The sequence below is a fragment of the Sesamum indicum genome, linkage group LG1 (assembly GCF_000512975.1).
Source record: "Sesamum indicum cultivar Zhongzhi No. 13 linkage group LG1, S_indicum_v1.0, whole genome shotgun sequence".
Lineage (NCBI taxonomy): Eukaryota > Viridiplantae > Streptophyta > Magnoliopsida > Lamiales > Pedaliaceae > Sesamum > Sesamum indicum.
In genome coordinates this window covers 8,695,843-8,708,398 of record NC_026145.1, presented here as the reverse complement: position 1 = coordinate 8,708,398, position 12,556 = coordinate 8,695,843, and the positions used below count along the sequence as shown (strand labels likewise).

The window sequence follows — 12,556 nt, the reverse complement described above, 5'->3', positions numbered from 1 at the left end:
GGTTGTCCCATTTGGGTTTTTGGTGGTTGGACTTATGAGTTGAGATAGCAATGCTGGTTGGTCTCAACTTTCAAGTGTTAAGTCATCATCTATATTCTTCTCTTTTCTTTTTTTTTGTTTCCTTTGTTCTCTATGAAACTACGTTTGGTTCCATGTATTTGAAAGAAAGCATTTTAAATAAGAATTTGGAATTTAATATTCAATAAATTTGAAATTATAGAGATGAATTGGGATTTGTTGCTAATTATTTGAAATTTATGAGTTCAAATTCATCTAATCTAAGATATAAAGAATATACTTTTTTTCTTTTTGGCATTCATTACCTGCTCTGTTTCTTGATTTCAGCTGTGCTCAAACTGATGACATGAGCTCAAAGCTGTTCCCGTTCAAGCCCTTCCTCTGACGAAACAACTGGCAAAGAGATGGGGAAAGAAGACTAATACCTCTAAACACAAGCAGGCAAGCATTTGTATCCCAGACATTGAGGCCCAACTAGTATAGAAACAAGTCTTCTGCTCCAAAGAAGCCTATAGGAGAAACTAAGTTAGGACCAAATAGTGGAGGTAAAGAATCCAAATTTAGCTCACAACAAAGCCAACCTCGACGTTTCTGGGGTCAGACATTGCTAGACGATGCTACATATCCGGGTATGGTGGGTGGCAATCGTTGTGTTGCACCAATTCTTTGTCTGAGTATCCGCTCCACCTCAATTACTGGAAACCCGGGAAACGAGTATCAGCAAGGGAAATGAGCCGTGGACCCTGTCGGAAGCTTCTCTTTGCACTTGCTGCAAAAGGGCATGATCTTCTCAGCCTGTTGACTTGAAGAACCACTGGGGTAGACATGGTACAAACAAGTTTGTTACTATTAAGTAGGTAAGAGAGTGTCTGAGATTGTTACCTTTGTTTCTCAGAATGGATTAATGTGGTCATAAAATTTAGGTTGTGTTTTTTGTGGGAAAATGGCATCAACAATGACTGCATGATCATGGATTTTTCTCATTTCATATGTGCTTCTGTCTGTCTATGTTACAACTCTCAACAGCGTTCCAGGTCGGAATAAGTAAATAAATACATGATAGAGAAATGCTCAATTTATGCGGATTTGTCAAACACTCGACTGATACAACAGGGTGGTAAGAAAAAAAACCGCGAGAAAATTTTGTGCCGGTCTGATTTATTTCAGGCATTTCTTAGGCCTTTGTAGCTTCCAAGGGAGCTGCAGTTTTGGTTCTGGTGATCTGCTCATAGAGGTCTCTGATCTTCAAGCCGATGATGGTCTGGAAGAGACCGGTTCCATTGTTGCTGCCTGGGAAATCTGCGTGCTTCAGCATTTGCTGGGTGACTTCACCGTAGAACTTGGTGGAGATGTTGCTCAGATGGCTTTCTACATATATGAGCTCATCTAGTCTGTCGAATTGTCCGTCCATCTCTAACACTGAAACCTGCAGGATTCGGAGGAGAAAGAGTTGCTTGTATATTACCACCACAACATGTGGAAATATTAATGGTGTGGACTAGCCTTGTCCGTCAGGACACAGACGATGAAACTAGAAATGTTCCTACATCCATAATCATGTAAGTTCGTTTCCTGAGACCGAATTTCTACTATCAAACTCCACAGTCAAACAATCTGACAAAGTCGTTTGAACTTATAAATGCAAGAAAGTGGTTTCTCTTAATTCCAATTCATGAGGAAAGTTTTAGCCGTGTCTGCGTGCACACACAAGATCATATGGTAGATTGTGCATGTGACGTTTCTTGATAAGCACAATTTTGATCCGATTATGTTATACATTCCTGGTTTTAATTTCTTCACTCATGCATTGATTTGAAGTGATGAATGCAGCGTACCTCATGGCCGTAGTAGGTGTCTGGACAGTAGGTGAATTTGATGCCTGGGTAAGAGCAAGTCAACTTCCTTCCACAGGGGATCCAAGAGATGGTGGAGCCTTCATCAAACAGGTACACCGGGTCAAAATACTTCACTCCTTCCTTCATTATCAGCCTCACTCTCAAAACGTTCCCCTCGTTGTCGTCCGGGATCAGTTGGGTCGGCAACACTTGGATAACTGCATCTGCGTATTGCTTCTGTGGGTCTGCATTGTGAAAATGGTGACACAAAACGCTGCATTCGATCATCTTGTAGGATAATGTTACAAAACATACAAGTATATTTGTAATATGTCGAAACTTGAGGGAGTGTGACTATAATTATTCCTCAAGATTATACAAGCAAAGAGAGATTACCAATGTAAGCATCGAAATCCGATTTCCGGGCATCAATACTAGCTTTGATGCTCTCAAGGCTGTGTCCTCTCTCGGCCATGTCCCTCTTCAGTTCCATGGAAAACATGATTAATGCCATTTACTATCATAATATTGGCAATGTAAATAGGAGAGGTTACACTATGGAAGTCTTTTATCCATATCATGTCTAGTCGAATCGAATCAACTATATAACAAGTGTAATATAGTTATCATGTGATTAGTCCGTCTCTAAACTAGACACCAGTCAAAGGGTGAATTACAACGAGTTTCCTTGAGATTAAGCTGGGAAATTACCTTGTAAACCAACAAAATGTCCTAAAGGACTATGAAATAAATTTCTTATTTTCTTCAAATTTTCTCATCTTTATTTTGTGGACTAGAAGGGCAAGAAGGAAACTTCACCTAGTCAACTTTTTTAGGTTTTTTATTAAAAAAAAAAACCCACATGGCAAAGTAGATATTGTCAGATTTTCTTCCAAAAAATTACATAATTTCATAAAACATTCCGAATTACCTATAATTTCTCGAATAATGACAAACCTCAAATTAACTTGTTGTGATTTACCCTTCGTTCTTCAGATCTGGCCACATCCAATCTAGGCTAAAATTTCCCATAACACTATCAAATTTGGACCGATTAAAATAAGGAATAATTACATCAACGTATGCCATCTGAAGTCTTCACATATCAACAAAAAAAAAAACTATTTTGAAAAATAACACTGCGACCCCTACAATCACGATCTTTTACATTTCAGATTTTTCTATCCAAAAAAAGATAAAATTTGGTAACGTAGAACATAATCGTAAAGATTATCGGTTTCAATTTTCTTACATGGAGCTGTTATTTTATAATAATATAAGTAAATTTTGAAAGGCATCCATGTAATTATTCCTGAAAATAATTACCTGAATTTTCCATGCGAATTTAACTTCATTGCTGATGTCCAGGTAAATACTGAAATCTAGAAGCTCTCTAACTCGTGCATCGTACCTACAAATTAACCAAAATAAATAAATAAATATTTTTTGTAATTTTTTATTAATATTAAGAGAATGGATAATAAAATATGTTGTTCATTTTGAATTGACACTATTAACTAACCAATTTCAAATATTCATGTTCTACTAGTTATAAAATAAGGGTAAATTACAGCTATCTTCTCGAAGTTTGACATAATTATAAATATACAGTTATCTTCCCCAAAATTTTACATAATTACCCATATTCCTTCAAATGAAAAATATATATAACTCATAAACAGTGAAGTGAATATTACTATTTTACTCTTGTTAAAAAAATTTAAAATCATTTGAAAAAATATATAAAAAAAATTGAGATCGGATAAGAATAAATAATCGATAGGGAATATTAGTCCATAAAATACTTTAAAAAAATACAAAATTATAACTAATAATTAAAAAGGACATTTTGAACAGTTTCATTGAACGGCAAAAGCAAAAAAAGTATTCATAATTAAGCAAACATCAAACAAACAGTAATTTCAAGTGATAAGGTGTGCATGGCACGTGAGGTGTCACACGGATCAGTTGAAGATATGATTTGGACAATCTTCATTCCTCAACCATACGATTTAAGGATAGCCGCTCACTTCACCCAATTCATCCTAGAAAATATCAACAGCTCCATGCAACAACAACAACAACATTCTTAAATCTTTTGTAAGTAAGAATTAATAATTATATAAACACTCCTATTCATTTCAATAATTACACATTCATCACAGTATGATGCAAATAATATTTATAATTCAGTTTCTTTTTTGTTAATACTCAAAAATTGGGGGGGATTCATGTAATTATTGGTAATGTATGTAGTGGTGGGGATAGCTTACATTGGGTGTAATCCTTCAATGACTAGGATCTTGGGAGGTTTGATCAGCTCCGGCGGGTCCAATAAACCGCTGACGTGATTGTAGATAGGCTTGTCCACAGGGATTCCTTCTTTGATCGCCTTAACCTGGTGATACATGAGATCAAAATCATTGGCTCTGGGGTCCAGTGCGGTGACTCCCTTCTCCTTCCGTCCGGTTCTGTCAAGTGAGTGGTAGTCGTCCAAGCATATCACGGTGGTCATCTCACTGATGAGCGTGTTGGAGTCTGGGTTTCCGCCCTTGGGAGGTTCGGCGGCGCCACCGAAGACGCTGGTGAGGCGCCGCATGAAGGTGCTCTTTCCGCAGCCGGAGTCCGCCGCCAGACCGATCACCACCGTCTTGTCTTCGGCTGAGCATGAAATGAATCTCCTCCGGCAGGTGGTGGTGGTGGTTTTTCCGTAGAGAACAACTTGGTTTTGGTTGAATAATCCCAAGTGGGTTTTTGGTGGGGTGGGGTTGAAATGGGTCTGAGTGGATAGAGAAGAAGCTGCCATTGTATTTCTTCTTTCTCTCTCTAGCAAATGTTTAGAGAGAGAGAGAGAGGAAGGACAAGAGAATGGAAGAAGAGGTTATGGTGAGAGACGGAGTTGAACAGAAACAACAGATGTCTGTTTTGCTGGACAGGAGGTTGTTTGGCTTTGGCCTTTGATGATGAGGGGTCAGTGTGACGTGTCACTTCTTCGTTGGAAAAATTCTTACAGGAATAGGTGGGTTGTATCAAATTACTTAAAAGAGTAAATGTGATACACTTATTATACAAATAATTTTTTTAAAAAAATTATACAATAACACAGAATAAGTATATTAAATTTGTCATATAATTAATTTAAATTCATCACATTCAATTTGGATTTGGGTGGATCCAAGACACGCCCCACCAACTCCGAGCAGAACCTGAGACTTACTTCATCCAAGTTATTTTTAACCCTCGCCCGGTACAAAACCGGTTGGGACGAGTCTAACCCGATAAACGAGTTATTTTTATTTTTTTTAGTTTACAAGTACATATATAAGAAAATTTAAGATATCAATTCAAATAAAATTGTTCATGGTCTAACTCAAATATTCAATTCAAAAAAATAAATTCTCAAGTACAAATGAAATTATTCATAACAGAATAACTCAAATAATTTATAGCATTATACATTACTAACAATTTTTTCATTTTGCATCCTCATTAAGTATTATGGGACATTTTTTTATTTTTCAATTGTGAACAAGTACCTAATAATAAATAAATAAAATAATATAATAGCTTATTAGTGTTTATTCTATTAAGATAAAATAAAATAATATAGATTTATATTAAATAATTATACCCGGGTCCTTAAGGACCCGGGACGCTCCGAACCCATCGAATTTTTAATTTTTAGGACCTACTATTTGCCCCATTTTTTATTTTTTAGACCCAAACTTATCTCATTAGGGGCGGGGCGGGGGCAAGCTCTGTTAGGGGTGGGTCTGGGTCCAAAATCACCCGTACCAATTATTTTGTAATTATATCATATCTATTATATAATTGATTTGATTCAATCAAATTTAATTTAAATAAATATTTTTTTGCATGGCACTGTGCTTGATTTCCATATATTTATTCACAGTGACAAAAATGTTAAATTATATCGATTGTATAATATTAGAAAAAAATTTATATCAATATAGTCTGTATTTTTTTATTATAAATTAATATTTCATTTTGCATTACAACATACGTATATTAGGTATATAAGTTATTTTTGAGACACCTATATTATATAAATTATATATTTGTAATGCAATATAATATGCAACACTCATATGAACTAGAAAATTCGAGCAGTTAACTATCTATTAAAAGAATTTAAAATTCATGAATACTCAATAAAATATAGTTTAATTTAAAAATATTAAAAAAATCTGAAGAAGTTATTAAAAAATTTATAATTTTAAATTTATCAATTCAAATGTAAGAAAAAAAATTGGAGGGATTTAAGGAGGAACATGACACGGTCTCACGAGGCACCTATCGCAAAGCGCAACGTGTGGCTAGTAGTCCGCTAACTACATCCGCCAATCTCCGCACACACCTCCGCTCGGCACTAACGCAGCGCACCGAAAGAAATCAGAGTAAAGAGGAACAAATCACACAACAGTAAATTGCACACGCGATTTCGAAAGGAGCTTGTATTATTGCTGAAAAATGCATATACAGTAAATAACGATGCTAGAGCAAGGGGATCGCCTGTGACACGATCTGGATTGGCAATCTTCTTTGTTTATCCGAAGACAAAAGAAGTCAATTTAATTATTGTAAAATATAACAAAAGAAGACATTTTTTCTAATTTAACCAAATAGATATGACAAAAAATCTAAAAAAAAATCAATAATTAGAAGAGGGATAAGTGATAAATATGAATATAAGTATAGAATAAATATAGCAGTATGGTAACGATTAAAAAATAATATAAACTATTTAAAATAAATATTAATTATATCAGTATAAATATTTAAATATATAATTAATATTTTTAAATTTAGGGAAATTTTCTTCCTTAAAGTTTGAAGTAATTACATTCAGATTTTTTATGATTTAAAAAATTACATTTAGCACCTCTAAAGTTTGCTTCTATTTAACAAACAAATCCCTTTGTCAGTCAAAATTCACCAAATCTATTGATATTCTTAATAAAAATTAATCTTTACCCTCAATTGACTTATTACTGACTTATTGTAAGTCAAATATTTTTTTCCACTAAACTACCCTAATAATGTTGAAGATATACCTCTTTGCATGCATTAACGAGCAGAGGATAAATTATACTTTTAGTCCCATAAGTAGACCTGTTTCTAATTTTAATCCCACACTCAAGCCAATTCGCACCTTAAGTCCCATATGTGGTTCTTTTTTTCAATTTGAGGACCATTAAAGAATTTCCGTCCAATTGATAATGGTAGTTGCTCTCTCCATTAGTCAATACAATCAAAATAAGGATAAATTATATTTTTGGTCCCATAAGTGGACCTGTTTCCAGTTTTTTATCCCAAATAGTAATTAATATACAGATCAGAACCAATTAGTCAATTAGACCAATGTTAAAGAGCATTAGTAAAAGAAATGACAAATTAGGAACCCTATTAGCATTCTTATTATTCAAATAAAAAAACAAAGGAAAAAGAAAATATAAATGTCTAATTATTAATATTGTATTAATACAATCTCAGACAGTAGTTTCCATCTCAAATTCATATGTCCCTAAATAGAACTTATCAAAATAACAAACCATTATAAGCACTTAAGGAGGATAGAAATATATACTTGGGCAACTCCTCTCAAAGAAAAATGCTTTCAACCTCCAGATGCATTCCGGAGTTACTTGTGTCCCCTAAAGTAGAAGTATATTTTCTGCAAAAGAAATGAAGCATTAAAAAAGAAGAATGAAGAATAGAATATATCCATAGCTATTAAATTATTATAGAGAAATAAAGAAGGTTATTTGAAAACACCACAAAGACCTCGCCACATAAGCTCATAAATTACATCTATTGTACAAATGCAGTTGGCAATTCTCTAACCTGGAGTACCCACAAGCTCAACAGTGATTCCAAGCAGAATAATGCAAACCCAATCAGGTAGAAAATCTGCGTTAACATGGCATAAAGAAAACATAAAGTAATTGTACTTGAACAAAATAAACAACACAGGAATTTAATCTTGGTGTGAGTTACAAAGCAACTGAAGCAAACAGAAATAAGTGCAAGTAATCTTAATGTAAAGGAATAACACATCGAAACAAGTATCATCAAAGTGCTTTGACCAACACTTGTCTTTCAGAATAATGTTATTTAACCTCGGTTGTGGAAGATAATATGTTAAATTCATGATTAGTGTTAGCCAAGCTCCAAAAGCAACAGTGATCTTTCAGGACCATGCACAAATTCCTTTGAAGGAAAATAATCTATTACAAAGTTAATACAACAATGATGGATGCCTATGAGCATCAATAGAAAGACTTACCCCTACCAATACATGATCTGAGAAGACATCGATCGCAGCAAGGATGCCCCTGATACCAAGGAAAAGAAATAGTGGGCATCAGTTGATGAAATAAAACAAAAACAAAGCAGAACACATGGAAAGGATTTCTCTAGGTGAAAAAGGACAGTCGAGAGAATCTTACGTTAACGATTTTCCATGAAAGATGATTGGAGGTGCAATTGCAGCAAATATGCAAAAAGCAATGTGGAGCTGCACAATGCATGTTAAAGGTGTCAGAAATGGATAAGCTATAATCATGAAATTGTTAAATCCTCAATAGTAACTACCAAACATACCAAGTAGAACATGAAAAACCAGCTAAATTTCAGCGCACTATCAGTCCTGAAGATCAGGGTCACAGAAGAATTTGCTGTTAATTCCAATAATGTAGTAGTCCGCAGAAAAAAGGGAAACAAACGGAGATCTTACATACCTCATTGCACGATATAAAGGCCTGTACCATAGGACATATGAAAGGGGGCATCCAAGTAGGGCATAGATTATTGCAAGGAAAAAAATCTTAACCCCTACAGATAGTAAGTCATAGTACATTACTTAAACCTGAAGGTTCATAAGGTGAGTTGATGCATCAAAAGATCAGAAAAGCAAAAACTGCCAATAAATTTATCAAAGAGACTTACCACCACCCCTTATCCAACAAACAGTGATGGCAATGACATTGAACACAAGACAAAGAAGAATACCTGTAAAGGGATAATCACTTCCTCAGGATAACAACAAACAAATTACACTGTGATAACTTAAATAGAGTCATATGGCATAGAAGAAGATATAAAATTTTGACTCCAGAACACAAACAAGTAAACTTTTTGACCAATTATTTCTCCATGCTTTGCATGACTTAGATAACTTATGGCAGGATATAATAAGGCATTACTCTTCCAGTCTAAAAACTGGCAGGGTGCTTCATGAATTTGGAATGAGTAAAACCATTGTTAAGAAAACATGAACCAAGATAAGGAAAACCAACATTGAGAACTTCCCAAGTAATTCTATTAACAATTACCATGTCCAAGGGAAAGATAAAATGTATCCTGAAAAGGTCGATATCAAAAGTTTCAGGAATAGTTTAATAACAAGGGTATGGCATGGACATCCCCATTTGCTAGGTTATACACATTTTTCTGGACATAAATTCAAATTAATTCTGCATTCTATTAGAAATGTTAATCACAAGTATGCCTCACTTTCCACTCTTCTTAAGAACGGATTCAACAAATATGACATCCAAGTCTCGCAGGTTTGCATACAAGCATAAATCTACAGGGAATTCCTGAACAATAAGTTGGATGTGAATAGTGCAGTGCATATTGATAGCTAAAGGGGAGTGAAATATAAAAAACAGAGCAAGAAAAGATAATTTAAAACACATGAAACATAGAAATTCATGAAGACACCCATCAGGCCTACACGATCATAAGGAGCAGAGGATCTACCTCCAAAAACAGATATCAAATGTAAGAGTGAAAAGTTTGCAATAACAAATGGTAACACAAGCTTAAGGACTTATATTTAGTCACGACCGATGTTAATATCATTATATCCAACAAACAAGAATTATGTCAGAAACTTCTCAAGACCAAGCAGGAGAGCAGCAGATACCCCACCTAACCAACTTGCAAAAGCCAGATATTGCAACCTCTGAGCAGGAACTGGAATTTCATTGGCTATGTCATGGTGAATAATTGGAAAACAAGGGGGCCAATTTTTGTCATCCACCGGAACACCAGCTAATCAAAGGATTGTAGGAAAAATTAGAAGCATGGGAAATATGGATAAATATTTCTAACATGATTAGTGACCTTAATCTCATAGCTTACCTCTGGCAACAGCATCTTCTCTGCGTTTAATTTCCTGAAATGCCCAGTAAATTAATTACAGCAAATGGGCAAAAAAAAATGAGACAAATATGAGGTGAAAACAGAATGAAAGTAACACCACCAAAGGGCACAAAAGTATGCTTTTCTCCTAGTTGGTCATCACGTGACATCAAAAGCATACTCATTTTTCCTGAATAACCATTGTTCTGTGTTTACTGCTTATTGAGTCAAGAACATCTTAGAGGCCAAGTTCATATTGTTAACAATTATTTCATATCAATGTACAATGAACAAATAGGACTAGTTCTTTTTGTATATATCTTCGTTTAACAAACCAGGGGAAAAGGAGATTATTACAGAAAAATGATGAATTACTTATTGATTAATCTCCCTAGAGCAAGAGCAGGATATCAAAACAGAGAAACCAACCCTTTCTCTCCTATTCAAATCTGATTCCCAAGTAGCAAGTTCTTTCTCCTTCTTTCTTGGATCCTGACAAGTTAATAGAAACCATGTATATTAGAATTTTAGATGTTGCAGTAGAATTGCTTAAAGAAAAAGTGCTATTAATTACATTACATTCATGGTATCTAATGGGATATCCACATTGGCGTCGTTCTTTTGACCAAAGCCCAGTGTACTAGCAACCACTTTAGGAATGCGTGACTTTGATCCAGCCGCTGCAGTATCATTCTGCAAGACATCATGGATCATTTACCCCAAAAAGACATCATGGATCAGCCAGGTTGAATCAAATTATTCTCAGAGTTAATAATCATGTATAGATTCAAGTTCAACCCAATGAAGGTTATCTCATTGACTTTAACATGATGCTTATCTTCATAATAATGCGGACATCAGTTCCTTATTCAAAAGCCAACTATTCATTGATGAATGCCCTAACACAAACTGCACATGAAAACTTTAGTCATACTTCATTTGCCCGGTAACAATAAAGTAGTATGAAAGCATAACCCCTCTGATTTACAGGACATGCATCCTTTTACTAACATCTGGACATTCTTCTAACCGATGATGCTCAGCAGGTACATTTGGTCGGCTGCAAGTGCATGAGGGCCCCCTATCGCATCAAGATAACAATATTTTACAGCATGACAAATGATTTAGCTAATGCATGCCAGTGAGTCTTCCATTTATCACTTTGCTGAGAAATTCAGTAAATTATAGGTCGATATGATATGCAAAAGAGAGTTGTTACAGTCACTAGTAAATATCCTTTGTACTGGATATGCACTTCCGTCCGTTAACTGGGAGAAAACCACACTCGGTACTTCAGCATTGCAATTGAATAGAATATATAAATTCCCTTTGGCTTGTGAGGATAGAAAACAGAGGAAATTCAAGTGTGTACGCAAGCTTACGCGAGATTCAGAAACATTCTAGTCATACGACTCTGTCAATAATCAATATAGAAAGTCAATAGTGATAGTAACATGTTCCTATATTTAAGTATATATGCATTGACTCTTGATGAATGATTACTCTGGAACAAATAAAATATGATACCCTTATCCTTATTTATAAATATTTACAACACGACTGTTCGCGACTATAAGGACTATCGTCAACCAAAAAATCGGCCCCCAGTAATTCAAACCAGTCTTCCTATCAAATTCAAGTTTATTTAACTTCCGCTCCTCAAAACATGCACTTCACTTCACCTCTACATCAAATTTACCCAAGCCTTGGTTCTCGGATGCAATTCAAATAACCCCAAACCAAAACCCGCGAAATCACATCCACGCTGGAAATCACCGACCACCAGAAACCACAAAAAAGATCGCCAAACGCAAAACACAGTCTAAAAACAGGCAGATCTAGATAAACTGAGAAGGCGGTTACCGAAAATGGATTAATTTCAGGTTCTCCCTCGTCAAACGGATTCGGATCATTCCGCCGACCCATCGCCGATTATTACGCAACACAAATTTTCCGAAAACTGAACGGAGATATAGGTGCAATGTTATGTATACATACAAGATACGTATATGCGTACGTACGTGGTTCGTCTATATAAAGCGAGAGAGAGAAAGAGAGAGCGTTGAGTAGAGTAGCAGTTTCTGTGAGCTGTTTTTGCCGCTTTGGGCACAACGCGGGATTTGGAATTGGATTCCGGAGTTAAACCCGTCTCTGAAATTATCACCCAATATTTTTATGAATATTATTAATTTTAATTAATATTAATTATGTGTATTATTATTTCTTATTAATTATAATCAATGATAACTTTAAAATTTTATCAATAAAAAAGATACAATCTATTGTTAGAAATATTACGATAATTGCATACATATTTAAAAATAACCGCTTGTCCCACAACTGCGCCGATGGTGTTGGTGCTGAGGTCCTCTTATTTCATCAATCACATTCTGTGTTGTCTCATTTTGTTCATTATTATCATCTTTGGCATTAATGTGCAATCGATTTGATGTTGTTGCATAATTGGACACCACATAATCACGATATACATGTGGTTGTTAGTGCCAAGACCACTATCAAGATCAACATATGCG

At 35.0% G+C, this 12,556-nt stretch overlaps 2 protein-coding genes across 2 annotated transcripts; both read right to left on the bottom strand.

Annotated features, from left to right (window-relative positions):
• On the bottom strand, positions 975-4,764 carry LOC105159424 (phosphoribulokinase, chloroplastic). Its single transcript, XM_011076490.2, has 5 exons — positions 4,127-4,764; positions 3,180-3,264; positions 2,250-2,334; positions 1,854-2,098; positions 975-1,444 (listed from the first exon to the last, which is right to left on the bottom strand). The coding sequence occupies exons 1-5, from the start codon at positions 4,657-4,659 to the stop codon at positions 1,193-1,195; spliced, it is 1,200 nt and encodes a 399-aa protein (XP_011074792.1). The 5' UTR covers positions 4,660-4,764; the 3' UTR covers positions 975-1,192.
• LOC105159415 (secretory carrier-associated membrane protein 4) lies at positions 7,317-12,183 on the bottom strand. Its single transcript, XM_011076478.2, has 12 exons — positions 11,886-12,183; positions 10,602-10,715; positions 10,452-10,514; positions 10,023-10,056; positions 9,810-9,932; positions 8,823-8,885; positions 8,615-8,708; positions 8,478-8,523; positions 8,324-8,391; positions 8,161-8,209; positions 7,719-7,784; positions 7,317-7,548 (listed from the first exon to the last, which is right to left on the bottom strand). Exons 1-12 carry the CDS (start codon positions 11,946-11,948, stop codon positions 7,516-7,518), a joined length of 816 nt encoding a protein of 271 aa, XP_011074780.1. The 5' UTR covers positions 11,949-12,183; the 3' UTR covers positions 7,317-7,515.

Coding starts and splice junctions, on each gene's coding strand:
- LOC105159424 (XM_011076490.2), bottom strand. CDS start 4,659: ATGGCAGCTTCTTCTCTATCCACTCAGACCCATTTCAACCCCACCCCA. Junction 2,099..2,249: donor GGATTTCGATGCTTACATTG/GTAATCTCTCTT, acceptor TTCACAATGCAG/ACCCACAGAAGCAATACGCA. Junction 1,445..1,853: donor ACACCTACTACGGCCATGAG/GTACGCTGCATT, acceptor CGAATCCTGCAG/GTTTCAGTGTTAGAGATGGA.
- LOC105159415 (XM_011076478.2), bottom strand. CDS start 11,948: ATGGGTCGGCGGAATGATCCGAATCCGTTTGACGAGGGAGAACCTGAA. Junction 10,716..11,885: donor CTGAAATTAATCCATTTTCG/GTAACCGCCTTC, acceptor GATGTCTTGCAG/AATGATACTGCAGCGGCTGG. Junction 7,785..8,160: donor CAGATCATGTATTGGTAGGG/GTAAGTCTTTCT, acceptor ATGTTAACGCAG/ATTTTCTACCTGATTGGGTT.